Source organism: Chelonoidis abingdonii, chromosome 10 (assembly GCF_003597395.2).
Source record: "Chelonoidis abingdonii isolate Lonesome George chromosome 10, CheloAbing_2.0, whole genome shotgun sequence".
NCBI classification, from domain to species: domain Eukaryota; kingdom Metazoa; phylum Chordata; order Testudines; family Testudinidae; genus Chelonoidis; species Chelonoidis abingdonii.
Genome location: NC_133778.1, coordinates 69,875,444 through 69,902,016, shown reverse-complemented (window position 1 = coordinate 69,902,016; position 26,573 = coordinate 69,875,444). Strand labels below are relative to the sequence as shown.

Sequence of the window (26,573 nt, the reverse complement as noted above, 5' to 3'; positions counted from 1 at the left end):
AGACCCCCTGAAGCAAGAAGGAGATGTTTGGAACAATGAGATGTTAGTCATACCACTGCATGTTAGATAGAAGCTAGCAATGAAATATGGGAAGGAAGAGAGCCACAGTAGTGTGAATTCATTGTTTCATTTACTATTTATATATAATAAATTCATTTATAAATAGTAAATAGTAAATGAGACAATGAATTCACAGTACTGTGGCTTTTTTGGGTAACATTGATCGCTAACTATTACTCAAAATCATCACTGCCAATTGGTATAGGATGGGATTTGAGGTGTTGGTTTTAACCTATAAAACCCTAAATGTTTTGGGATCTGTCTGACAGAGAGATCGCCTCCCTGCCCACATGATACTGACACAACTGCAGTCAGACACCTTGATCCTGCAAAGATTTATACACATGCTTAAAGTAAAACACACACACAAATCTTTACAGAATCAGACCCAGCCTTGCCTTTCCACATTTCACTACTTTACATTCACTGGGCCAGTGTCCAAATTAGTTAGCCTTCTGGACAACCTGCAAACCCATTTTTTCCACTTCCCAGGGGGACATTCCCAGTTTACTCTTGAGGGTTGTGGGTAGTGTAGTGGGTCATACTATGCATTATTAATATTAGGACCAATACCGGAGTACATTCAAAATGCTATATACACACACTTTAGTATTTTACAAGATATTCATGTTAAAATCCAGTATGTGGCCATCCCCTCCACCAACAGCAGCTTTTTAATATGCATCTCCCCATTAACACTGTCATGGTTCCATAAACTACAGTCAGGTGGCTATGATGGTTTGTACACCAAGAAGCCATGCATCAATTGCAAGTATTCTATTACAGGATAATTCTGCAACAAAAAAGTCTTTTAAAAAATGCCTCATCGTCAGCTGGTACCAGGATGTAGTTAGCACACACGTAGTTAGAATGTGGAAACAAGTATCTCTGAAGCCACGTGGTCTAGTAGATGGGACACAGGACTCAGCGCTTGGCAACCAGAGTTCTATTCCTAGCTCTGCAACCAACCTCGTGTGTAACTTTGTGAAAGTCACTTCCATCTGTGCCTCTGTTTCCCTTCCTGCCTTTGTCTATTTAGATTGTAAGCTCTTTTGGGCAGGGATGGCCTCTCACTATGTGGTTCTCTAGTGCCTAGTGCACTGGGCGCACTAACGTAATATAAATTAATAATGATTTACACACAATCCTGGAGCACAGGATCACTTGCCACTGTACTGCAACAATATTTGTAGATAAAACAACCCAAAGCAGCTCAACAGCCAAAAGCCATCATGAAGACTAATACAGGATTCTTGGCTGCAAAATATACAGGATAAAGTGCAGTTGTATAGAGGTTCTCTGTGAAGTTTTACCCAGGTTCCAAGATACAAGAGATGGCTCATAACTGGAAGTCAGAAGTCATGTGGTCAAGGTGGTTAGGAACAAGCCTGAATGATAAGCAGTGGTGCAGGAGTGGGGGTGACGGGGAGAGAGAGGAAATAGTATCTCCCCATGTTCGCATTTCTGCCCTTGGGTCTGTTGTTCAACTGCCAGTGTTGAAGGTGTAATGTGAATTCCAAAGAGATTCATGTTTTTAAACCAGGCTGCTTTGGTAGAATACAGCACCCTCTGTCAGCAACTGTAAAAGGCAATTATCCAGGTACGTGAAGGCCATAAAGGCAAGCAGGCGGAAGGTCAATCCAAATCTAACATATTGGAGAATGGCAAGAAGAGAGTATAAATATATTGAAAATCTAGGATTTTTCTATAACAATCTCGTATTTATTTATCTCTAGACTGTATGTTTTTCAGCAGTGCCTTTGATAATAGTTACACAAAGAGGTGTTTCTTCAGGTATTTGGAGAGGCTTTATGATGCACGTCACCCCTGAAACACTGTGGCTAGGGTCATTCTGACAGGACAATGCTCATTTTCCTGAATTTGGAAATGAAGAGTCTCTCTATGAAGAGACAGAAAGGTGCTCTGCACGACAGGAAGGCAGTGACAGGGAGTTAGCCACATGCAGTTATATGTAACCATGCCATTCCATGATTTGGGGAATTTTTCAGGAGGAGGAGGAACCTTGGACTGGGAAGGAAACAGGGCTGACCCCGTATAATTGTGGGAGTGCTTCTTCTGCACAGTACTTCCCTCCCAGGCAGCCTTCAGCCAGACAGGCAAGTTATTTCCAGTGGGAGAGGTCAGAGCTTCTCTCACATGTGTTTATCATTGGGCATAAAACAGGGGCTTTTCCATTACAGTCATGGAGCACTGCTGAGTTACTGAGAAAGAGATCCAGCCAGGCTGTGGGAACATACCAATCTCAAGGTCACATTTTATTCTCCCTGCCACCTTTCCGAGTTCTCCCATTGACACTGAATGACTGAAGAAGTGTGCCGTGTAACCAAGGATTATGTGCGAACAGCTCACTGTAAAGCAACCCTGAGAGAAGCAACTTGAGAACAAAGCATGCTGTTTTTTCCCCTTTAAAACTTATGGCCTGTGAAAACCTGAAATATCAACTCATGCTTTGTGAATACCAGATCAGAAGATAAAGGGCTAAACTGAATAATTTAGGCTAGCATTCAACGGAGATGGCGTGAACCAAAAAAATCCCAAATCTAAACTCTTCTGGAATTTTGAGGAAGTTTGGATTCTATGCAGAAGACTGAACCATGGGCCCATCTCTAATTGTAAAAGGATCCATTAAGACATTTAACAGCTACATGTGGGGTTTTGTTTGTGGACTGTTCATTTGTTTAAACAAATCTGGGTTTGAGAGTATTAAACCTGATATTAACAGAAATATTTTAATGAAATGAAAACAAAATAGTTGTAAACAGTTTTGGACATAACATTCCCTTTCTGTGTACTATTAGAAATCCATCTTGCTAGTACAGAAAGAACTAGAAAAACAGAAAATGGAACGGCCAGTCTGGTTTCACTGTCCCAGCTGAAATAAGGGCACAAAAGACACAGCTTGGGTGGTGAGAAGGCAGTAGGAGTTTAAAAATTAAAAAATGTTTAAATGATACAAAGTATTATTGGGGAATAACATTATAAAAATCCACAAGTTTTATGTTAACAGCATCTCAGGTATTCTTTTTCATCAGCAAAGTGCATATGATGTGTGAGATACAGCAGGGGTTAAGTCCCTCAACCCCTAAAGCAAAGTTCTGATACAAAATGCATTTAGGTTAATCTTGTATGCAGTATTGTTGTAGCCATGTCAGTCCCAGGATACTAGAGAGACAAGATGGGTGAGGTAATATTTTTCACTGACCAGCTTCCAATAAAACACTTCTCAGAGATGGTTTAGATCAGTGGCTTTCAACCTTCCCAGATTACTGTACCCCTTTCAGGAGTCTGATTTATCTTGCGTACTCTAAGTTTAATCTTACTTAAAAACTACTTGCTTACAAAATCAGACATAACACACAAAATGTTACAGCACACTATTACTGAAAAATTACTTACTTTCCAATTTTTACCATATAAATTATAAAATAAATTAATTGGAATATATTTACTTACATTTCAGTGTGTACTATATAGATCAGTATAAACAAGTCATTGTCTGTATAAAATGTTAGTTTGTACTGATTTTGCGAGTGCTTTTTATGCAGCCTGTTATAAAACTAGGCAAATATCTAGATGAGATTTCTGCCTACCCCCAGGAGTATGCACACTGGTCTAGATCAGTGGTTCTCAACCTATTTACTATTGTGGGCTGCATATGCAGGTCTCTACGTGTTATGTGGGCCACATCCATGCAATATATATACTACATGTATGGCCCTAAAGATGTCACGTGGGCCGCAGCTTTGTGCTGACTGGGCCACAAGCAGCCCATGGGTTGGGAACCACTAGTCTAGATAACACTTAGTCCTGCCATGAGTGCAGGGGATTGGACTAGATGACCTCTCGAGGTCCCTTCCAATCCTACGATTCTGTGAAAGAGGCAAGCTTTTGAACTTGCACAAGCTCGAGAGCTTGTTTCGCTCACCAACAGAAGTTGGCCCAATAAACACCTTAAGGTTAATCTTGTCAGCTTTAGTCCTCCAGACTCAAAGAGCTTGATGGGCTTTGTGGCTTAGTGGCACAGAACTGACTACTTTCTATGGTTTGGGCATGCAAAAGCTAAAATGTACTGTGAACTTGACCTAGACTTTTGAGCCAAGGGTGGAGGCAGGGATCAAGCATGGGGGTAATGATGCCAGATTCATCCTTTCCCAGGCAACCCTGTTGCCATTTTGATGTCACTCTTGGGGATAATGGTGGCACATATCAGTAACTTTAGTGGATCAGACTAAAAACTTCTTCTCTGAAGCCTCTGTTGTGCTGCTATTAAGACCAAACTTAAAAAAACAACAGTATGACACACTTGTCACAAGAGCCCCCTGCTGGATGCACATCAAAACTGGAATAAAGAACAAAATTGCCTAATGAAAATGTTCCCAATGGCACATTAAATCATGGATTCTCAAACTGGGGGTCGGGACCCCTCAAGGGGTCACAAGATTATTACATGTGGGGTCACGAGCTGTCAGCCTTCACCCCAAACACCACTTTGCATCCAGCATTTATAATGGTGTTAAATATATAAAAAAGTGTTTTTAATTTAGAAGTGGGGTCGCACTCAGAGGCTTGCTATGTGAAAAGGGTCACCAGTACAAAAGTTTAAGAACCACTGCATTAAATGTACCCAGACTCATTATTCAGCACATATCCCATTACGGAAAGCTAACAAATTCTGTGCAGTACGTATTGCTTGGTCATCTAGGTTTCTATAATGTGCCCATCCCCATGGTATCTGAACATCTGGATGCATGTGTTTCTGCAGCCAGAGGAAGTTCTCTTACCATTGAGGAGCCAGGTGATCTGAGGCACAGGTGTACCTTCCACAGAACACTGCAGCACGAAATCTTGCCCTTCACTCACTGTACATCCTTTCAAGACACTGGAAAACCTTGGAGCAATCTCTTCAACTTTAGGCCCTTTAAGTCAAAGCAAAAGTGGATCTGTTAATACAGGTCTGACAAATCGACAATTCCTCTGGGAGTTTTACTCAGTAGATTAAGAGGATATACTGGAATGACAATGCAAAATAATTTCCACATACATGTGCAAGATCACAGCTGTAAAGAAAAGAATCTTTTGGAAGCAAAAACAATTTTGACTCATGGACTAATACAAAGATAGGACACCCTGCATAATCTTCAAAAGATTTTGCTTGCCTTTCATGCTTTGCATTAGGCTCTGGTTTTGCAAGTGAAACCCCACACGCAGCCACGTGCATCAGGCCACCATGAGGAACCGAAATCTATTGACAGAAAGTGAAGAAGTGCAAAGAACAGGAAGGATCAGGTTTTTCACAATTCTCCTCGTTAGGCAATGAAACAGAGGAGGAATTCAGGATTTTGCCCACATGCTGGAAATAGGACTCTGACAAGGCAGGAAGTGTGCTGTGGAGGAACTGCAGGTGGCCAGGTTTCAAAGCCAACAATTCTCAGTGCTAGCAGAGAAATGTTGCATCAGCATGACTGGAGATTTGTAACAAAACCTCAAATCACATAAAAGAATGGGCTTGGAAAAAAAACATAACTTAGGCCAGTGTTTGCTAAGATGCTCCGGAATCTTTCAAGCAAACCTGATATTCAAAGGTTTCAAGCTCAAAAATGGTGCCAGACAAAACTCTCAGGTTTTGTTCCACATAATTCTTATTCCTATTGTACCACACAAGAGTGTTATGAGAATCAGTCAGCATTTGGAAAGCATTTCAGAAATGCAAAGCACTACATAAGTATTAAAAAAACTTCCAACAGAGTCCCGTGCAGAAGGTGCAGACCCCTTTGGGCAGGATCTCTGGCCTCCTCTTCATTCATATTACATTATTTTATCACACACAGCCATAGCAGCTCCAACCAAGATCAGGACCCCCCCACTTGTCAGGCATCCTACCAACACAGTGAGGAACAGCCACTACCCTGAAGAGCTTACAAGAGAGAAGACAAAGGGTGAAGTGGTGAGGAAGGGAGACAGAGACAGAGATATAAATGGACTTTCACAAGATCAGACTGGTGGTAGAGCAGAGCTGGGAATTAAGAAGTCTATATGTGAATTAATTTTAATAGGAATTTTGCAGCCAAATCTCTTTAAAAATCCCATCCTTAGTTCTTAAAGTGCATGTTGGCTCACCCTAACTTACTTACTGTTTACACTTAACACCCAACTGGTGGAAGTTCGACCCCTGGAGTTGAAGGCTGTACAGCTATAGGATCCACTGTCTCCCAAGTGGGTTTTCATCAAGCACAAGCAATGAATTCCATCCTCTTCATATATATGGATGCCATCTTTTCCTTTTACAGAGGCTCCCTCTTTGAACCATTCCACATCTGGTTTTGGTTTCCCTGAAACTAGATGATGCAAAGTTGGAGCATGGGGGCGAGGGCCATTAAAGATATTTCCCCATTATGATAAACCTTCACTTTGCCTATTATATTTTTTTTTACCAGCACAGTAGACATTGTAAAATATTCTGATACACAGTTACTGCTTATCTTTCCACACCCATCCCAGCCCTTAAAAAGAAATTGACAACTTGAAAAAAGTCACACGCACTTCTGTCTGAAAATTGTTCCTCTAGTGTTGTTACAAGTCACACCTAAGATTGCTATAATCCAGCTAGATTGGAGATAGGAGGTAGGGAAGAAGAAACATGTTCCACTGTCTTCCCCTACCCTCAAGTTTGTTTGCTTTGTTTGCATTTAGCAGCACTTCGTGAATTGTCAATTTCTACTGTAAAATTGGTTGCTGCAGTTGCTCAATTTCTGCTGTTTGGCTAGGTCTTTCACACGGCAACTGGGAACAGATCAATAAAAAATTAGAAAAAATGTCATTCCTTCAATTGTGCATTTGCAAGGCCGGACACTTAATTTGACTCAGCACAGCAAGTGATGAGGCATGGGGGAGAATGGTGGTTACAAGAGTGAAAGATCATGAGATGTGCCTAACATCATAGACACATCTTGTTGGTACCTCTCTGGTTTTGAGGGATGCAAACAGGAGGAGCAGACACGATGGGAGAAAATAAATTGGAAGAGCATCTATTGTGTGTACAACTGTGAAGTACAGGGAAGATAGATTGACCGAGGCAGAGGAGATATCAAGAAGAAGAGCTGACACTGCACAAAGTCACTTGACTCTTAAGGCCTGATTGGAAGCGCTCTGAAGTCAATAGAAAGACACCCATTTACTTCAGTAGGCAGTGAATGAGGGAGGCCCTTAGGCTCAGATCCTCAATGTTATTTAAGTTCCTAACTTCTATGGAAGTCAGGAGCCTAAATTCCTTTGAGAATCTGGGCCTTAGTGCCTCTGTAAAACAGAGAACACTTCCCTCCCTCCCAGAAGTAGTGCGAGGCTTCACTAGTTCATGCTTGTAAAGTCCGCTGAGAAGGTGATAAAGAAGTGCTTAGCTTAATATACTACAGAAATAAACTACCCATATATATTCGTTCATTAGCCTGTTCATTTATAAGCTGACCCCTCCAAAATGGATAGGTAAAAATGGCAAAAACCATATGACCCTTTCAGAAGCCGCCCCTATACTTCAGGGGTCGGCAAACTTTGGCTCCTGGCCCATCAGGGCAAGTCACTGGCAGGCCGGGACGTTTTGTTTACTTAGAGCATTTGCAGGCACAGAGCCCCTCAGATCACAGTGGCCATGGTTTGCCATTCCCAGCCAACAGGAACTGCGGGAAGTGGCACAGGCCGAGGGACGTGCTGGCCGCCACTTCCTGCAGCTCCTATTGGCTGGGATCGGCAAACTGTGGCCAGTGGGAGCTGTGGGGCTCTGTGCCTGCGAACGCCCCAGGTAAACATCCCGGCCTGCTAGCGGCTTACCCTGACGGGCCGGGAACCAAAGTTTGCCGACCCCTGATCTACAATGACAATATATTAGATATTCAATTCAATAGAGCTTAAAATCATCAACTTTTGGTGTAGACCTGCTGATAAGCCAACCCCTACTCTTTAATGCTTCACTTTTTTATCAAAAAAATTCTGCTTATGAACAAGTATATACAGTATTCAGAGAGCCCTTTGGAATACCTTCTCCAATCCTGACTCACTGGGAGGGTAATATATTCTTTATAGAGCGAGGAAGACGCATCCAGAAAGGAAATCAACGACTAGATTTTTTCCTGCCTAGAATGTAAAGTCATCTCTCTCTCTTTTTTTAGGGGGCTATTTGATGTGCAAATGTTACATTAAAATTCCAGAAAAAAGCTTCAAAATTAATTTTCTACTAAATTGCAATAAAAATAGAAGTTCCTCATATTTTCCTCAGAGAATAGATTAAAAGGTTACCCATGATATGCAGCCAAAAAGCCCTCCATCATTTCTTTCTCTTCTGAGAGGTTAAAATCTGATCCATTTCTGAAGAAGAGGAAACACTGAGCCAGGGCCTTTTAATTATGACCTTCTGTAGTTAAAACATTAGAAACACTTGCCTAAACATCAGGGGCTAGACTGAGCCCTAAGCAAAGGGCGACATGCAAGAGCCGAGAGAAAGCATTGCGACTCCACTACTATTCGTTCTCTCTACTCCATCCCTTGCTCCAGGGGTCAGTAACTTACTACAGCACTTACTTATCCTCTTGTACCAATTCAGCACCACAGGTCAGCATACTGGAGAAGGGGACAGAATCAAGAATCTGCTAGTGGTGAAAGATAAGGAGGGAGTGAGCGATAGGCACGCAGCCCATGGTAGGCCATTCGGCACTTGAGCCTTGATGCAGGGAGCCCTACAACAGCCATGCAGGAGAGTGGCCTCGGGCTTGTACTCCCTCTTATTCCCCTGAATACAGTCATATTAAGGTTTGGCCCTGTATAGAAAACACAGAGACAGAACACCACAATGGCATGCAGTGGAGTAACGGTTTTGCTGATGCAAGTGTGGAGTACCACAGAAGAGCTATTTTAAGAATGGTTTAGGAAGGAGAAAAAACCTGCACTGAAGTGTGAAGTATTTCCCCGTTATCCCATCTACAGCAACAGAGCCCTAAACACTGGGTTCTTTGAGCTTTCATCCCTTTACCTTTGCTTTTGAATTTGACCTCCTGGCCTTCTAATACTTCCTGGCTTTGTGGACGGCTCTCAAACTGCGGAGGGACTCCCTGAGGCTCCCTCTTCTGCTCTGTTGTGCTCTTCCTTGTTTCAACTCTGTTTTCTGTTTCTCTACTCCTTGGACCAGCTTGTCTGATGACAGACGCAGTTTGTCGAGTTGTCATCAGGGGCTGTGTGGCCCCTTTCCTGTCCTCATCCTGTCCAGTAGAAGTGGCTGTGGATTCTGCCTTTGGCTCTGGTTGCACTTTAATGGCTTGCAGGGTTATGGTGCTGGAAGTTTTCTGTAGGCCCCGAGATCCCCTTGCTTCTCCTTTAGGTTCCTGAGCAGGTTCTGTGTTGGGTTGTCTGAGCTGTCGTTGTCTATTGTCCTTGGCTTCTTTGGAGGAGGAGATAGAAGAGGCCTCTTTCTTAACTCCTGTCCTCTCTTTGGTTTCAACTGTGAGGCCAGTGCTGCTGGATTTCATTTCCTTAGCAATCCCATTGCTAGTTGCCAGTTTGAATTCTGAATTTTCAATAGTTTTGGTTGCAGTGGAAGTTGATTTTGTTGGAGTGCTGAAGGGAAATTATTTAGAGATATAATCAATGGCTTGTAATAATTGGTACTTATACAGCACTTCTAGCTTCAGAGAACTTTGCAAACATTCATAGTTTAGAAGACCAGAAGGGATCATTGTGATCATTTAGTCTGACCTCGTGTATAACACAGGCCACAGAACATCCTTGAATTAATTCCTGTTAACTAACTAACCCCCACAAAATCCCTGTGAGATAGAGGTTAATATTATTTACCTCTATCTGTTAAAGGGGAATAAATGACTTGTGCCAATGTCAGAATGTGGATTACAAAACAGGAATTGCTGGATCCCATTCCTCTGCTCAGGCCCTCTTTTACAGGACATGGGTCAGCTTCTGATCTCACATACACTGTCTTAGACTTACAGTTCATTCCGTTTAAATCTATGGGATGACAATGGTGTAAAATCGATGCAAATGTGAACGGATTCAGGCCACATATATAAATGACTCAGAACACTGTATAAGTTAACTTCCTGTAGATAATTCTAGTTGACTATTTTCACTGTATTTTATTATGCTTATTAAACGCACAGTAAAAGTGTCAAAAATGCCTAAGTGATTTGGGAACCTAATTTATATTAACTTTCAATGAAACCTAAGCTCTTAAATCCTCAAGTCTCTTGAAAATAAGACTAAGGCTTGCAAGTCACTTAGGCACTTTTGAAAATTTTACCCATAGTTATTTATCCAGCCTAACCTTGTTGAGGCCCCTAGGCAGTATGTATCAGGCTTGCACTTATGTTTTGTAAATCATAACATTGTACTATCGCACCAGTTCTCCTAGGAGCTCTACTTCTTGAGTCCTCAGGACACTGCAAGCTCTGGCGAGTAGCTCAATTTTACTGTTAAAAAGCATGTTACCAGGAGAAGCCTAAGTCTTTGCTTTTCAAAATTTCATTCTATCACAATGCTCTCAGTTTTTGCCTAGTTCTGCTTCCAGCAGAGCTGAGCACTTTTGAAAATTCAACTCCAGATTTGTTGGGACAGAAATCCAACATCCTGAATGGTCTAAAACTCAGACCTAGTGGGTACATTCAATAAATTAATACGAGTTTCGATGACTCCATGAAGTGATCTTGTACATCCTGGTTAACACTGGTTAAAACTTTTCATTCATACATTTTTCCTATTAAAAATGCTCTTAATTCTAACTGAAAATGTTTTTCACTTTTCAACTTAAAAAAATTAAAATTTTCAAAAAACTTTCAGAAAAAAATTGAGAGAACATTTTTCATTTCTTATATCTTTTTTTCACAGAAATATTTATCATTCTGACCAGATCTAATCCTGGAATTTCTATGTGAAGGACTCAGAAGCACAGTATGTACTTGTATAAAGAAGGAGCACAGGTATTCCATAGTCATTGCTTACACTGGTTATCTGGAAGATGTGTATAAATCCTCTAGACTACTTTGAAAATCTCAGCAATCATTTCTAGAACTCCAACCTTCCTTTACACTTCAGCAGACACAATAATTTAAACATAAAGCTAGTCCTGCAGAAGCTTAAATTGTTCCGTTCCCAAAATTTGTTTTCCAGGACTAAAACCTTCAGAGGTTTTCTAAATGTATGAAAATAGAAATCATGATCACTAGACCCATTTCTTACTCATCTAGTTTCAGTTTTTTAATTAAGATTCACGCAGTACCATGCTTTTAAGAAAGATCTGCTCCATATTGACATGATGTATGCAAGTGTTCTGAGCATGAATTAGGGGAGTGTTCAGAGCAAGCAATCTCTTGTTTCATACAGTTCACATGTCAATACTGTAGCCATTCCACAGTTGGAGCTCCTCCTTGAAGACAATGTACATAGTGTGGCAGACCTTCGTCTCGCCAGACCTAGCACTTCCCCATTTGCTTGCATTGGGCTTGGGGTAAATCAGTCCCACTCTGAGCAGTGTTTGTCTTCCCCCCTCCGTGCTCCTCTGGCCATATGTTCAGGGTAGGCGTTGGGATCGTCTTAAGGGGCGAGTCTCCACCAAACAAAAAGGAAACAGTCTCACAAACACAAAAACAAAGGGGGATACCTTTCCCTGCCCCCTCGCTGGGGCAGAGTGTTGTCCTGTTGGCTCTGGGGTGTCAGTTCTTCCCCTAGCAGACACTCATGTTTGGCTGTTTCCCCTATGGGAAGGAGAACAACCTCTCACCCTAGGGAAGCTTACTTCCCTATTGCCACTAGCCTGGCAGCTGCAGAGGAGGGGCTTTAAAAGGTCTCAGGCAGTCCCTTAATTGGATGCAGGTGTCCCTAACTGACCTGAGGTAACCCCTTCTCAGTTTGTAGCAAAGAGGCCTTTAACATTCTAGGGCAAACATAGTGGCCCTCTACCAGATTTCTGGGGCCGCCCGGCCTGACTTTGTTACACCAGAAACATCAGAATTTTCCCTTACAGATCAGATCAGTGGTCTGTCTCGGACAGAATGCACCCACCAACAGCAACCGATACTAACTGCTTCACAGGAGGTACAAGGAATCCATTATGAGATAATCTGTCCCCGAGTAAAGTTTCCGTCTAACCCTCAATAGTTAGATTTGACTTACGCTATGAAGGAGGAGGGTTTGTTTCTCTTTCAGTGGAGTTTCATGCTGCAGTTTCAAGACACAGTATATTGCATTTTGAAAGATGAGAAAAGGGAAAATGTATTGAATGAAAAACATACCATAATGGGTGAACATACAGGTCTGTCTTATCTGAACCTGAAATAAAAATAAAGGAAACATATTATACTAAATACAAACCTTGTAAATGTCAAAATAAAGCTTTAGGTAAAGTCTATATTTTGGAGAGTCATTTTTTTTGGTATGGGAGCCAAATTACGGCTTGCCACCAGAGGAAAGTTGATATGGATCTAAATCATACCCACTTTTTGCTGAGTCACTGGACCACAACAGGTTCATTGACAGATCTTGACTCCCAACCATAAGTGCTGACTGCTTAACTGAAATGGCAAGAGCCTTGGCTCAGTTTAAGATATTTCTGGATCTAGCAACTGCAAGGCCCACTGAAAATTAAAGGGCTTTGTCAGACTGGAATGTTCTGGGTTAGAAAAGGCAGGCATGTATGATATTCCAGCTGGAGGCAGCTCATTAATTCTTAATGGAACTTCAGAGAGGATGTGGACCTGGGAAGGGCACTCATCCTCTGTATTTGACCTAAATCGTGTAATTATGAAGATGCTAAATCAGATGTTCTGGCTGTAAACTGTGTCCAGCCGCAAATTCCTGACTAAGCTTTAGCTGGCTGGTAGAGATTAATATGTTCAACGCAAAGACAAACAATGGCATAAAAATGAAACCAACATATTGAATCTTTCACTTTTGGAAGAAATGTTCTGGCCTGGAAGCTCACACAGGGCTTACAATGAATCCAGGGATTCAAACTACTCAGTGTAGTTTACAGCCCAAAACAGAGATTTAGTTATCTTCTTATTTTAAAATACTCTAATTATTCTAGGTCATTTAGTTCCATCTGTCCTTGTGTGGGTATGCCAGGAGGGAAAGATCCTTCTCCCATACTTATGCACATAGCACTGGTAGCCATAAATGGGCTGCCAACTCTGCAGAGTGCAAAGACAGGATGCCAGTTAGTGCAGTCTGCTATGCTCTAAGTCTGCAAGCACAGGAAAGCACTGGTTACAGTACATGGTGACCAGATTTTTAAAGTGAACAACCAGGAGAGCAGTTCAGGGAAGGAGGGCAGCATAAGGAACAGTTTTAGATCCCAATACAAGAAAGCACTTTAAGCCCACGTTTAATGATGCTAAATTCCCATTGAGTCCCACACATTTAAGTGTTGCCCTGAATAATGCTACTTTCTTGAACTTGGGCCTTGGTAAAGTACTGGGAAGTTTCCAGAGATGGGCTTCAGAACTTGTGCTAGGAAGGGCAGTGGGAGGTGAAACAGGGCAGGTCTTCAGTATGTCACAGATCAAGGAGGTGGGGGGGAGTGTCCCTTGAAGGGCATATGAACTCAGACTGCTTGTTGTCAGTATCAATATCTGAGGCAGCTCGTTCAGGTGACTAGTCTACAGGGAGTTACAAAAACCAGGACAAAAACAACCATATGTGTAAAATTCATGTGGATATAGAGACAGACTTTGGGGGAGTGGGCTGAGAACATCCCCAGACATATGGGACATGTTCTCACCCTAAAAGGGACTTGCCTCTGAATCTGACAATTCATTTGACTGTGGACTACTTCGTACCGGACAGCTTCAACTCCCAGACAAAGATTGTCGTCTCACTTTTGAAAAGCAGGAGCACACACTCCCTCACGTGAGCAAGATTCAGAAACTTTTATTTTCACTCTGTGGAGTTTTGCCCATGTCCATACAAACCTCCAGCAAGGCTGAGCACCCTGGTGTAGACTTGCAAGTTATAAAAAAAATTAAATAAATAGGGACAACTAGAAGGTTGTACACCACTTATGTTACACCTGGCATTTACTGCTGGAAGTTTACATTGCTGTTCAGTGCCCATTGAGGGCAGCTTTTGATACCTTTACTCATGTTGAATAGCGCTTCACTCCACAAGTATTCTCAATGAAAGGAAAGCTATCACTGGTGGAGCATGGTGCTATTCAGGCTAACTAAATGTGTTGGAATCTGGCCCAGGACATTCAGTCCATATACACTCACTTCATCATGCTCAGTGAATGTTTGGTCTCTTCTGATCTGTGTATTTTGCAACATTGAAATCAAGAAGTTAAGATGAGGAGGAATGCCTAGGAGACAGGGACTTGCCCATGGAACTTCCTGCCACTGGAGAGCAGTCTGAGCCCAAGACTCTTCTTTCTGCAGTCTTCCTCCTGACCACAGAATCTTTGAATAGCCCCAGCAATGCACTTCAGGAAGTAAGCTGCCTAGAAATGGTTCTTTGTCAGTAAGTGTGTTCAAGTTGATGGTGAGGAGGATGGAAAAAACTCTCTTCTTTAGGAAACATTTTGAGGGCTGTGTTGGGAGGTGCAAAGAGCCTGGGCAATACCTTTTCAGCAAGCTACAACAGATTTAGAGCCAGTTACTCAAAAGCGATAAGTGATTTTGAGACACCTTAAATGGCCTGATTTTGAGAGGGTGGTGCTAGCACATGCAGACAAATCAGACGCTTTCAGGTGTCTGAAGCTGGAAATCCAAAATCACTATAAAAACAATACCTGTTTCTCATATAGAACTTTTCATTCATAGCTTTCAAAGAGCTTTACAAAGGTGACAAATGTCCATTTTAAAGATGGGGAAACTGAGGCACAGAACAGCAAATTAAACTCAGCCTTAGTAGCTGCCTCAGAGGAATGAAGCCCATGTAGGAGAGGCCTAGAATGTTCTTTCTGAGGAAGTATTTTAAAAATGACGGTAGCTTGGTACCAAAGGCATAAAGCAACACTTCTAACAGACACCTCTCCAAAGCACCTTGTATGTTGCCACACAGAAATCCATACTGCATTTTATGCATGTGTTTTGAACAAGTTACAGTTACACTCACAACATAACACAAAGATTCTACTGCATTTCTTACACCTTGGAGGACTCTATAGAATTAGCTCTCTGAATACACTGATGATGTTGCCAGATCATGAGCTGTGGCTACTCCAGTTAGCCCAGAGAGTTACTAAAATGCTACAGAATAATCTAAGAGATTCACAGATTCCAAGGGACCATTGTGATCATCTGCTCTAACCTGCTGAATAATACAGGCCACAGAACTTCCCAAAAATGATTTCTAGAGCAGATCTTTTAGCAAAACATCTGATCTTGATTTTTTTTTTTAAGTCACTAATAGAAGCAGTTACTTCCTTGGTATCTGTTTCAATGGTTAATTATTCTCACTGTTAAAAAATATGCGTCTTATTTCTAGCCTGAATTTGTCTAGCTTCAACTTCCAGCCATGGGATCATGTTAGACCTTTCTCTGCTAGACTGAAGAGTCCATTATTAAATATGTGTTGCCCATCTGCATACTTACAGATTGCAACCAAATCAACCCTTAACTTTCTCGTCGTTAAGCTAAATATAGGGATAGTGATAGACTCAAAGAGCTCAATCTAAGGCATGGTTTCTAATCTTGTAGTTGTTCTTGTGGCTCTTCTCTGAACCTTCTCCCATTTCTCAACTTCCTTCTTGAACTGTGGACACCAGAACCGGACAGTATTTCAAAGAAGTGTTTTCATTCAATTGTCCAAGTTCATTGTAGTGTACTTCATTCTCAGGAGGCTCAGACTAGCATTTTGGCAAAAGCGCACAACCACTTGTTCTCGGAGATCCAGATTCAGATATTAGGCAGGTAGTGTTTGGAAGCATCAGAGAGGCAATACTCAGCCTCCAAAAGGCAATGTTTCCCATCCTCTGTGGATCAGCAGCAGGTTTCAAGTTGAACTACTGTGTTATAGGCCAGCTGTGAGACTGGGACTGCAGCACAAAGGAATTTAATGGCTGAGATGAAGGAAGAGGTGAGCAAATACTGAATGAACCATGATGAATGTGAGCCATACATTTGAATCCTTGTCTCAGGGTAGAGATGAGAGATGTGGTGCAATCAGAGCACTCCACAAAGAGTGAACAAAAGACTCGAAAGATACATAAGACAAAAATAACCTATCACGACCCTGCAATTAGTCTGGCCATAAATAAACAGTTACCAAAATTTTTCACTGAAGAAGTAAGCTGAATCCCAGTTGAAAGATGATCAGTTAAAGATCCATAAAAAGCTTAACAAACCTCAGCTGGCTGAAGACAAAAGAGTGCTACATGATCCTATCAATTAAGAGAATGTTCTTTCCACCCTCCACCTGACTGTGGAAACTTGGAAGAAATAAAGCTCTTGGAACAAGATTATCTTTACAAGAGATCTACATAGCTTTGCTTAAAAATAATGCAATAATTTCAATTGTATGACTGCCTGATAATGCTTTACAGAACTTCCTACTAGCTGATTTAATTGATACTTAAAGAATTAGATATGGGAGGTTAGAATGGTAAAGGCAGCTGATAAGATAAATAAACTACCATGTAACCTCCTTTCTATTAAATGCCCGGGGACCATAGTCCTCTCCTGTTCTGAACATATTGAGCCAGGAAAGACTGTGCCCCTTAATTAGGGATGCAATTAGCATTTGAAATTTATACCCAATGTGGCTGAACTGTTGGTTCCCAGCCCGCATCATGTCCCAAGACAGATGTGTCCATTATATACAGTAGGATCATTAACCTAGCGGGAGCAATCAGAGATTCAGTCACATATTTAATAAAAGGCTCAATGAACAAAAAAAACTGTCTGTCTGAGTAATACACCGGCAAATGTGGGGGTCTCTCTAGTGGCTGACCACAGTGTTACACAGATTGATATTTGCTCACAGCATCCTTTTAGGTTAAGTAGCACATGGTTGAGTTCAATTCCCATTGTCATTTGTACACGTATAACCCTGTTGCTTCTCAAAATGGCTCACCAGATGGGACACAGACTCCCATGGACCTCAGATGATTGCAACAAGCTGGTGTAATAGGGGCATATGTAATGTATTGGCTTTGTGCACACAGCTGGCCCCAGTCTTCCTCAGAGATAAAAAGGCTTCTACTGTAGCTCAAGTGATAGAGGCCTATGCTTTTGGTGTTCCTGTACAAGCATGAGGAGCATCAACCCAGAAATTTAACTATACATGTCATGACATACGTAGCACACATGTTTATACAAATCTATTTTTTCCTTTTAATTACAGTCAGAAGAAGACAGGGCTGGGAGCTAGGATCATCCGAGTTTTAAATTCAGCTATTTTTCTCTTCTTGTGCTGGTCTGGGCAAGCTTAACTTCCCCATGTCTCTGTCCATCCCTCCCCACACATCTATAAATATGGGTATAATATTAATAATAATAATAATGCTTTACTACTCAAAGGGGAATGTGAAGATTAATGTTTATACAGTGCATTGAAAGAATAAAGTACTACGACAATGCTAAATACAATTGCTTAACAACCATAGTAAAAAGATTTGCCCCTCCTCATCCCAAATGAGGCTCTCTCTAAAGGTATGATTACTGTATTTAATTACATATGCAGAATTTCCACACAAGGGGAGGGCACATGGGAGGGGAGAGAGAGAGAGAGCGCGAGTGAGCTTGGGTGGGGGGAAAAAAATCAACACTTGTATTCAGACATTGCTGAAAGCAAGGATTTAAGAACGCTTTGTAATGCACTTGTGTTATTCCCAATTAATCTCTTGTTGTTGTACCTTGAACCATGAGTTCTGCAGACACGGATGCCTTCCCAGAGCTATTCATCACGGTACAAGTATAAGTTCCAGCATCAGCCAGACGAACATTTTGGATTTCCAAGAACTGGATGCCTGATTTCTCAAACATGTTGAAACGATCTTTTTGCTGCAACTGAATATCACCCTGCAAAGATCACAAAACAATCCCATTAGAGACACAGTCATGGAAATAAGCAGCTTGTGGTACAAGACCAGTCCATTGTCCCATGTTGTTCTTTCCATTTATCTCTCAGCCAAATACCTTCTGTGGCTAGTACCCAGCCAGTATACACAAACATTTTGGGTTCAAAACTTTATAATTCAAATCTGCATGAGACTGCTTCTCCTGGATTCTGCCACCCCTTATTTCCATTCTATTCTGAATTTACATTGTTCACATTAGTATCCTTAGAAAATTAAATTTACTTTTACTGTATAGGCAACTGAAGCAGTAAGACATTTTATTTCCTTTCCTGAGAGATGGACATCACATTTTAGAATTATATCAGAGGGGAACCCGTGTTTGTTGCTTTTTACAGATCCAGAGTTCTGTGGCACCTTACAGACTAATAGAAGTATTGGAGCACGAGCTCTCAAGCGTCTGACGAAGTGGGTATTCACCCATGAAAGCTCATGCTCCAGTACTAATGTTGGTCTATAAGGTGCCACAGGACTCTGTTGCTTTTTAGAATTATAGTTACAGACAGAGACTTTGGGGACAATTCTCCATTGTGCTATAGCCCCTTTATGCTAGCTCAGTGGTTTGAGCATTGGCCTGCTAAACCCAGGGTTGTGAGTTCAATCCTTGAGGGAACCATTTAGGGATCTGAGGGAAAAAATCTGTCTGGAGATTGATCCTGCTTTGAGCAGGGGGTTGGACTAGATGACCTCCTAAGGTCCTTCCAACCCTGATATTCTATGATTCTAAGGAAATTCCCCCAGCCTAAGAGAGGTTCCTGAGCAGCACAGAGCTGCCAGAGAGACCCAGTGCAGTCCCTCTCTGGCATAGGGAGCAAAAGGTCTTGGGCTACTGTCGTACAGCTATTCTCTGCTTTCCTTAGCTCATTGGAGGCCACAGGAAGCAGAGTGCAAGTTAGAGCAAACCCTTGCAGAGCCTAGAATATAGAGTGTGCAAAGGTGGATAAAAGCCATATTTGGCCCTCACTCTTTCCATTCCTGTGCCAACAATTGAGTCTCTTATGTTTGTAAATAATATTAAGATTGGGGCACAAATAAATGCAAGACCTATCAGAATTGTAAGTTCTGGCTGAAACTTCACCCTCAAACAGTCGTGGTCAAAGTTGCTGGACTAAAGACATCTACCTATCTTAACGGTTGTTCCTAATACTTACTCCATTTTATCTAATCTTAATATCTTTATCTTAATTTATCCAAGGAAAAGTTAAAATGTGACTTGATCATGGTTTGGAAGTATCTACATGGAAAGAAAATTTCTGATAATGAAGGATTCTTTGATCTGGCAGACAAAGAGATAATCTCCCACGGCTGGAATCTGTAGCTAGTTAAATTCAGACTAGAAATAAAGCCTCCCCCCTTTTTATTTTTAAAGAGAGGATAATTAAACACTGAAGCAACTTATCATGAAATGTGATGGGCTCTCCATCTAATATGGTTTTAGGAAGTCATCAATTGAAATCTTTAAAAGATAGGCTCTTGTTCAGTCACAAGCCATGGACTTGACATAGGAATTAATGAGTGAAATTCTATGGCCTGTGTTATACAGGAGATCAGTCTTGATGAGCACAATGGTCCCTTTTGGCATTATATTCTATGTATCTGACACTAAGCAACCCATTGTAAGCAAACCAGTGCATGTGCTTCAGTAGTCTTTGCTAACAGATGCCACAAATTTTCCTATTTTAAACATAGGCGGAAATTGTACTCTCCCCAGCAGCATTGTATGATACTTGTTGGTAGATGTTGAATTTTTAACACCTCTGATGACTCAATAACTTCCTAGTGTCTGAATAGTATAAATCAATAGCTGAAAGAAATTTCAGTTAAACCAATTGACACCACTGTCCTAGGGATCCAATATGAACTACTGATCTTTATGAATTAGCAGGTAAGCAACATAAAAGGAAAGAACAAGGCATCCCCAAATGGATCTGATTCATTCATTCTGAAAATTGTGCTTTTATGTAAGTGTACATTAGTTTTATGATGCCTCATGATAACACTCTGCTGTTAGATCTTTGCTAAGAAAGGGGAAGAGACTGCCACTTGGCAGAACAAGTTATAAAACATGGATTACTGAAATGCAAATTAGCTAAAGTTCCTTGCGACTTTCTTTTACTATGTTTTTGCATGGCAGAGTGGAGCCCTCAACATTGACTGATGCTCCATGGCATTTCCGTACTTTAAGAAAGAAGGGAAGACAGAAAGATAGATTTTATGATAGTGCCCAGTAACTGGAAATGTGTTCTTTCAATTATGAAACATTCCCACACCTCCTCTGCTGATTCATGGGATTGTTCAGTTTTTGGCAGAGAACCTGTATGAGCAGAAGAAATGAAAACCAGTGAGAAAAATTCCCTACATTTCCTACCAAATTCCTACCATTTCCTACCTACAGTCCTTGCTGTGATGCAGAAGACAGTGGAAGAGAGGAAGACAAAAGAACTCATGTTCAATTCTATAATTTTGAAAAGCAAAAATGTCTGCAATCTTTCAAAACAAATGGTTCAGCCGGGGATGGAGAAACCAATCTAATAATTAAATATCACCCAAAAGTGCCACAATTACTGAGACAAATATGGTTGTAAACTTGGGAAATTATCCAGATAACAAAAGTCACTAGAGCATGGTGCTTTTTAACTGTTCTAATAACCCTAACTTTACCTTACAAATTAAAAATTTTAGTGTTATTTGTTTAGAAGCTAAACACCAGACCTGAACATTTCCCAGCTTTGATCTGAAGTTTGCAGCTCAGGCCCCTCCTCATTTTCAGGACCCAATTCCGGGGGCCTGGGGGCTTCGGCGGCAGGGAGCCCCTGTTTCGGCGGTAATTTGGTGGCGGGGGGTCCTTCCGCTCCGGGACCCACCGCCGAAGTGCCCCGAACACCCGAGGTGGGGCCCCCCTGCCACAGAATTACCGCCAAAGCGGGACCCGCCACCGAAGTGCAACCCGGTCTGCAGGGGTAATTCGGCGGTGGGCAGTCCCCACCGTGGGTCTTCAGGGCCCTTCTGCGGCGGGTCCCGGAACGGAAGGACCCCCCGCCGCCGAATTACCGCCGAAGACCAGGCTGCACTTTGGCGGTGGGTCCCGCTTTGGCAGTAATTCGGCGGCGGGGGGTCCAGAGTGGAAGGAACCCCACCACCAAAGACCCGGAGCAGAAGAAGCTCCGGGGACCCAGGCCCCATGAGAGTTTTCTGGGGCCTCCGGAGTGAGTGAAGGACCCTGCCCCAGGGGCTCCGAAAAACTCTCCTGAGGGCCCCCCATGGGGCCCGGGGCAAATTGCCCCACTTGTTCCCCCCCTCTGGGCGGCCCTGCTCATTTTAGAAGTTAAACTCTTTTGTGATGTGGCTGGTTTAGCAGAGCTCATATTGATGTGGATGTACTGTTCTTTTTCAAACTTGGATTTTTTTAAATATGCAAAATACTGGCAAATAAAAATACACCTGGCTGTTACTGTATTTAGACTGCTTATTTCCATTTTCCCCTGTAGGATCTTTTCACGAATCACTAAATATAAACTTTTTATGGACAACTAAAGACCAAAAAGACAAAGGATAGCCTTGTGGTAAGGCCCTGGACAGGGACTCAAGAAAGCGGTTTTTCATTTCCAACTCTGCCACAGACTCCCTTGGTGACCCTAGATAAGTTATTAAATCTCTCTGGGCCTCAACTCCCCATCTGTAAAAGGGATGATAATGTGTCTCTTTTCTCACCCTTTGTCTGTGTTTTCCTTAGATTCTAAGCCCTTTGCGGGAGGGACTGTTTCTTACCAGGGGCTTGTACAATGGGGCCCTGATCTTGGTTGGCACTATCACATTACCAATAATAAATATCATTAACAAGAGTAAAGAGACAGATACAGGTGACAGTTACACTTTGGAATGACTCTACTAGTTTCAGTGGAGTTGTCTGGGTTGCAAGTGAGGGGAAGATTTGCCCCCTCAGTGTTGTACACACGTTTCTTGACATGCACTATAGTTTATACTGTCACAGTCACTGGAGCTTACTAACTGTAACTGAAGTTTCTTCGAGATGTGTTGTTCCTGTCTGTATTGTACATGTGGGTGTGCATGCCCACAATGCACCTGAGTAAAGAAATTCTTCAAAGCAGTGTCTGTGAACCTGCAGGTAAGCCAGTAGACTGATTGATATAGAACTCAGAAACAATCTTGAGGAGGAATTTGGGGTATAAATTAAGGGAGACCTTCTCTTTCTAAAAAACTGTATAAAGAGTCTGCCATCATGGCTCCTAGCTCTTTGACCCTTCTGGCCAAAGTGATAGCCACTAAGACCACCACCTTCATGGACAGGTGGGTCATGGTACGTGTTGCCATAGGTTCAAAAGGTAGACCTGAAAGTGTTGACAGGACAAGGTTAAGGTCCCATTGAGGCATAGATTTAATGACCAGTGGGAAGGTACTGATCAAGCCCTTCATAAATTGCATAGTAGCCAGGTGTATAAATACAGAACACAGGAGGAAGGCACTAATTGCTGCTAGGTGTACCTGCAGCAAACTAAGGGCCAGACCTGAAGTCTCTAAGGAGAGGAACTAGTCTAGGATAAACCAGAATGCTCACCTACCAAGGGAATGTTGGTGGTGTTGTGCCCAGGCTGAAAAGAGCCACCATTTAGCCTGGTAGCAGGCTCTAGTAGAATCCTTTCTACCTTGGATAAGGATTTCCCAATCGGGGGTGGAGTAGGAGTATTTTATTTCAGATGCCCATCCAAACACCAGGCCTGAGGTGGAGCGAGCCTGGGGTTGGGTGCTTGATTTTCCCTCCATCCTGGGTTAAGAGATCCTGAAATGGACGGCTTCTGATAAATGGCATGTGGTCATCTTCTTGAAGCCCATAAGAGCTTCCCTAACACTCATGGGAAGTCCTGGAAGAGGACTCTCTGGGCTTCTGTGGTAAAGGCTCCGTATCAAGGCTCATGCCTGGAGGGGCACTGCTGGTCATTTGAGGCCAATAAATGGTGGGTCTCTTGGGAATAACATCAGAGTGGGGCCTCAGAGCCTCCTCCATCAGGAAATTTTTTAGTTAGTGCTCTTGGACCTCTCTAGTTCTGAGTGGGAAGGATCAGTAACTACTGTGCTTTGCAGAGATGTGCACCTCACCCAGGCAGAACAGGCACCTTTGATGCTCATTACTGACAGAGAAGGAGCAAGGGCAGGAGATGCAATTTTTGAATCCGAAGACTCTGGGTGTAGTCTTGGGACCAGGGAAGATTTCCATAAATGAGGGCAGAGGAGAGAAACTATCCTATATTAACTATATAATATACTAACTATAACTACCAAGTTAAGATATAAAAACTATTTACAGCAAGTCTCCATTACAGGTTATGCATGGAGAGAAGGAGGACGTGATTCTGACTCAGACCATGCAGTGGTAAGAAGGACCTGGAAAGGTGTTGACCCACACTGCTTCTTATATTCTCAGTCGGGAGTATGAGGGACACTATTGTGCATGTGCTGGTCAATGGACACTGCTTTGAAGCATTTCTGGACGCAGATATATGGCATGCACGCATACCTTCGTTTGGAAAGAGACATATCAGGACCCGCACTTGAAGAACCAACAGACTTCATCCTCCTATAATAGAAGCTATGAGGCAGAACAAGGACATTAACCCCTCAGGAAACCATACCTTAAACCAAGTTATTTGAGGCTGTGGTCGTCCTGTTATTTTACAGGAGAATTTGCCTGTCTGGCCTTCACGCACGATGACTCTGTTGGGTTTCGTAGCAAACTTTGGTGGACATTCTCCCCAGATGCTTGGCCTGTTCTCCACTGACGGAACAGAAAATCTGCCCCTGGAAAGGCAATGAACATCTTAGCTTAGCAGAGGAATTGTAACCTTTTCTTCTGATTAGGCACACTTCACAAAAATTATCAGAACAGTGGTCTGCCAACTGTGAAATAATGTAGGTGGTAACCAACATTGTCTTACAAAGGTACTAGCATAAGATGACAATTTTTGGCCAGAGGACAAAATGTTCAGAAATCAGAAGCTGGCAATATGTGGCCAATGTAAGGAACAAAATGCTGACTTGTGATAAGGAGACACCCAGCACAGGCCCACATGTTGGAAACCACTGCTCTCAACTTCTCATGCAACTGGACACTGTTCTTCTATGTGCCCTCATCCAACAAACACACAACAAGCACTCACATCTTTTTTTGACAATTCTGGTTGCTTATAACCAGAGCTGGGCAACTAGTCACAATGTACAAAATACACATTTAAATCAGCCCTTTTTTTCCAATCTGTTAATTGTCTGCTAACAGATATAGATTTACCCATATTTGTTAGCTGTTCAGAATTATTCTTCAATTATTTCACCCATTGATGAGTGTGATAATCACATAATCATTTGTGGTTATGAATGACATTCACTTTTCACCACTGTTCTAACGTGTGTACTTAAAATCAGTATTTTAGTAAATGTTTCTGCCAGGAAATTCATTCGCTAGAATGTTCACAAAGTGAACATGAAAAGAGCACAAACAAAACAAAGCAAATGAGTTTAGAAGTTCAAATTAATGATAATTAATAACTTTTAGCAAGATTGGCCCAGCTTTGCTTATAAAGATGACATAGCTGTGAAACAAAGTGCTTTACTATGGAAGTGACACTTCAATACTGAGTGAGGTCAGTCACATAACCTTGAAATACAAAACAGCATTGTAAGCAAGACAAAATAAGTGCCATTTATGCCTGTTAATGTCAAAAGGAGCTATCTGAATACAGCCATGGTATAATCAAGCCACACATCAGCAGAAGATAGAAGATGGTGATTATTTTTAGCCTTGAATTTCTGGCAAATCAAACCATTTTGGGGGCATTGATTTTCCACACAGCATCTTACCCACGTGCAAATGAGATGTGTAAATACCTCCCTTTTTCTATAATGTATCAGAACACTAATACAGACCTTACAGCCTCAGTTCAAGGAGCTGCCAAGATATGATGGTGGCCATATGGGCTACTCGAGGATTCTGAGCAAGACAAGACCATGATGGAGAGGATTTAAACAGAGAACAGGAATGCTGAATTTTTTTGGGAAAAAGTGGTGCCTTACCCTAAAGAGAAAGGCTAGTGCTTTGTAAAGAGGGTCACTCAGATAGTTCAGTCTCAAAATTTAGAGGGCACGCATGTGTGTGCACACAAGTGTGTATATCTATACATACATGTGCACACAGGTGTATGTATATATACTGATACATCAGAAGAGAATATTAATTACCACTAGATTACTAGACCTACATACACCACTCTTCCTAGGATTTACAAAACCAAATACAAATAGCTATATTCATAAATCTTTCCATAACTGAAAATTGTGAAAGCTCTAAACAGGAGTAAAACAAAGGAGCAAAGAAAACAGGAGGATGAACCTTTTAATAACTATTAAAATCCACTGGATTAGGTGAGCTCTTTAAAAAGACAAAGCTAAATAGCAACATGACTATCCTTCCTCAGTAGAACTATTTGGGATGTGCATATTCCCTTATCGTGTTTGCAATACATATAATAGCACAAAAGAACCTAAAAAACGGTTACCTACCTTTTCATAAGTGACGTTCTTCGAGATGTGTTGCTCATGTCCCTTCCATTCTAGGTGTATACATGTCCAAATGCGTGGTCATGGGAAATTTTTGCCTTACCAGTATCCATAGGGCTGGTTGTGGCACCTCCTTGAGTGCCGCGCTCATGCGATGGTATATCAAGCGCCGCCGGTCCAATGCCCTCTTAGTTCATTCTTGCACTCTGACAGAGGGGCAGAAGGGCAGGTAATGGAATGCACATGAGCAGCTCATCTTGAAGAACAACTGTTACAAAAAGGTAGGTAACTGTTTTTTCTTCTTTGAATGCTTGCTCATGTCGATTCCATTCTAGGTCACTCACAAGCAATGTCCATGGAGGTAGACCCAGAGTTCACAGACTTGCAGCTTGCAGCACTGCTCTACCAAAGCCAGTGTCATCTCGAGCTTGTTGGGTAAGCACATAATGTGACATGAACATGTGGAGGCGGGGACGGTCAGAGCTGCTTCCGTGCCAACTGCAGCATATGCATGCCCGACGAGCAAAGGGTAGCCCAAGTGTCCTTCAACCCATGCAGCCTTGCACCAGTCTTCTCCAAAAAGAGTCCATTCCCATCGAATGAGAGGTCCTGGATAGAGGTCTGCTTCTCTTGGGACAGGCTGGTGGTCTGAAGCCAGGAGTTACAACTCATGACCACCGCCAATGCGACTACCCTAGCTGCTGAGTCCCCCATGTCCCACGCCACCTGGAGAGAGCACCTAGCTGCCGTGATGCCCTCCTCCATCAGGGTGCCAAATTCATGGGCCAAACCCTGAGGAAGAGACTTGTTTAACTTACAGAGGGAGTCTGATAAGTTAAAATTGTACCTGTGGAAGAAGGCCTGA

General features: G+C 42.1%; 1 protein-coding gene across 1 annotated transcript in view; it reads right to left on the bottom strand.

Annotated features, from left to right (window-relative positions):
- Positions 1–26,573, bottom strand: part of MYLK (myosin light chain kinase) — a 331,787-nt gene that overhangs the window by 152,175 nt on the left and 153,039 nt on the right. The window contains exons 5-10 of the mRNA XM_032797034.2: positions 23,791–23,956; positions 17,921–18,086; positions 12,363–12,399; positions 9,098–9,678; positions 6,213–6,416; positions 4,863–4,997 (exon numbers count right to left, since the gene is read on the bottom strand). Coding sequence (XP_032652925.1) covers positions 4,863–4,997; positions 6,213–6,416; positions 9,098–9,678; positions 12,363–12,399; positions 17,921–18,086; positions 23,791–23,956 — 1,289 coding nt within the window. The remainder of the gene's footprint in view (positions 1–4,862; positions 4,998–6,212; positions 6,417–9,097; positions 9,679–12,362; positions 12,400–17,920; positions 18,087–23,790; positions 23,957–26,573) is intronic.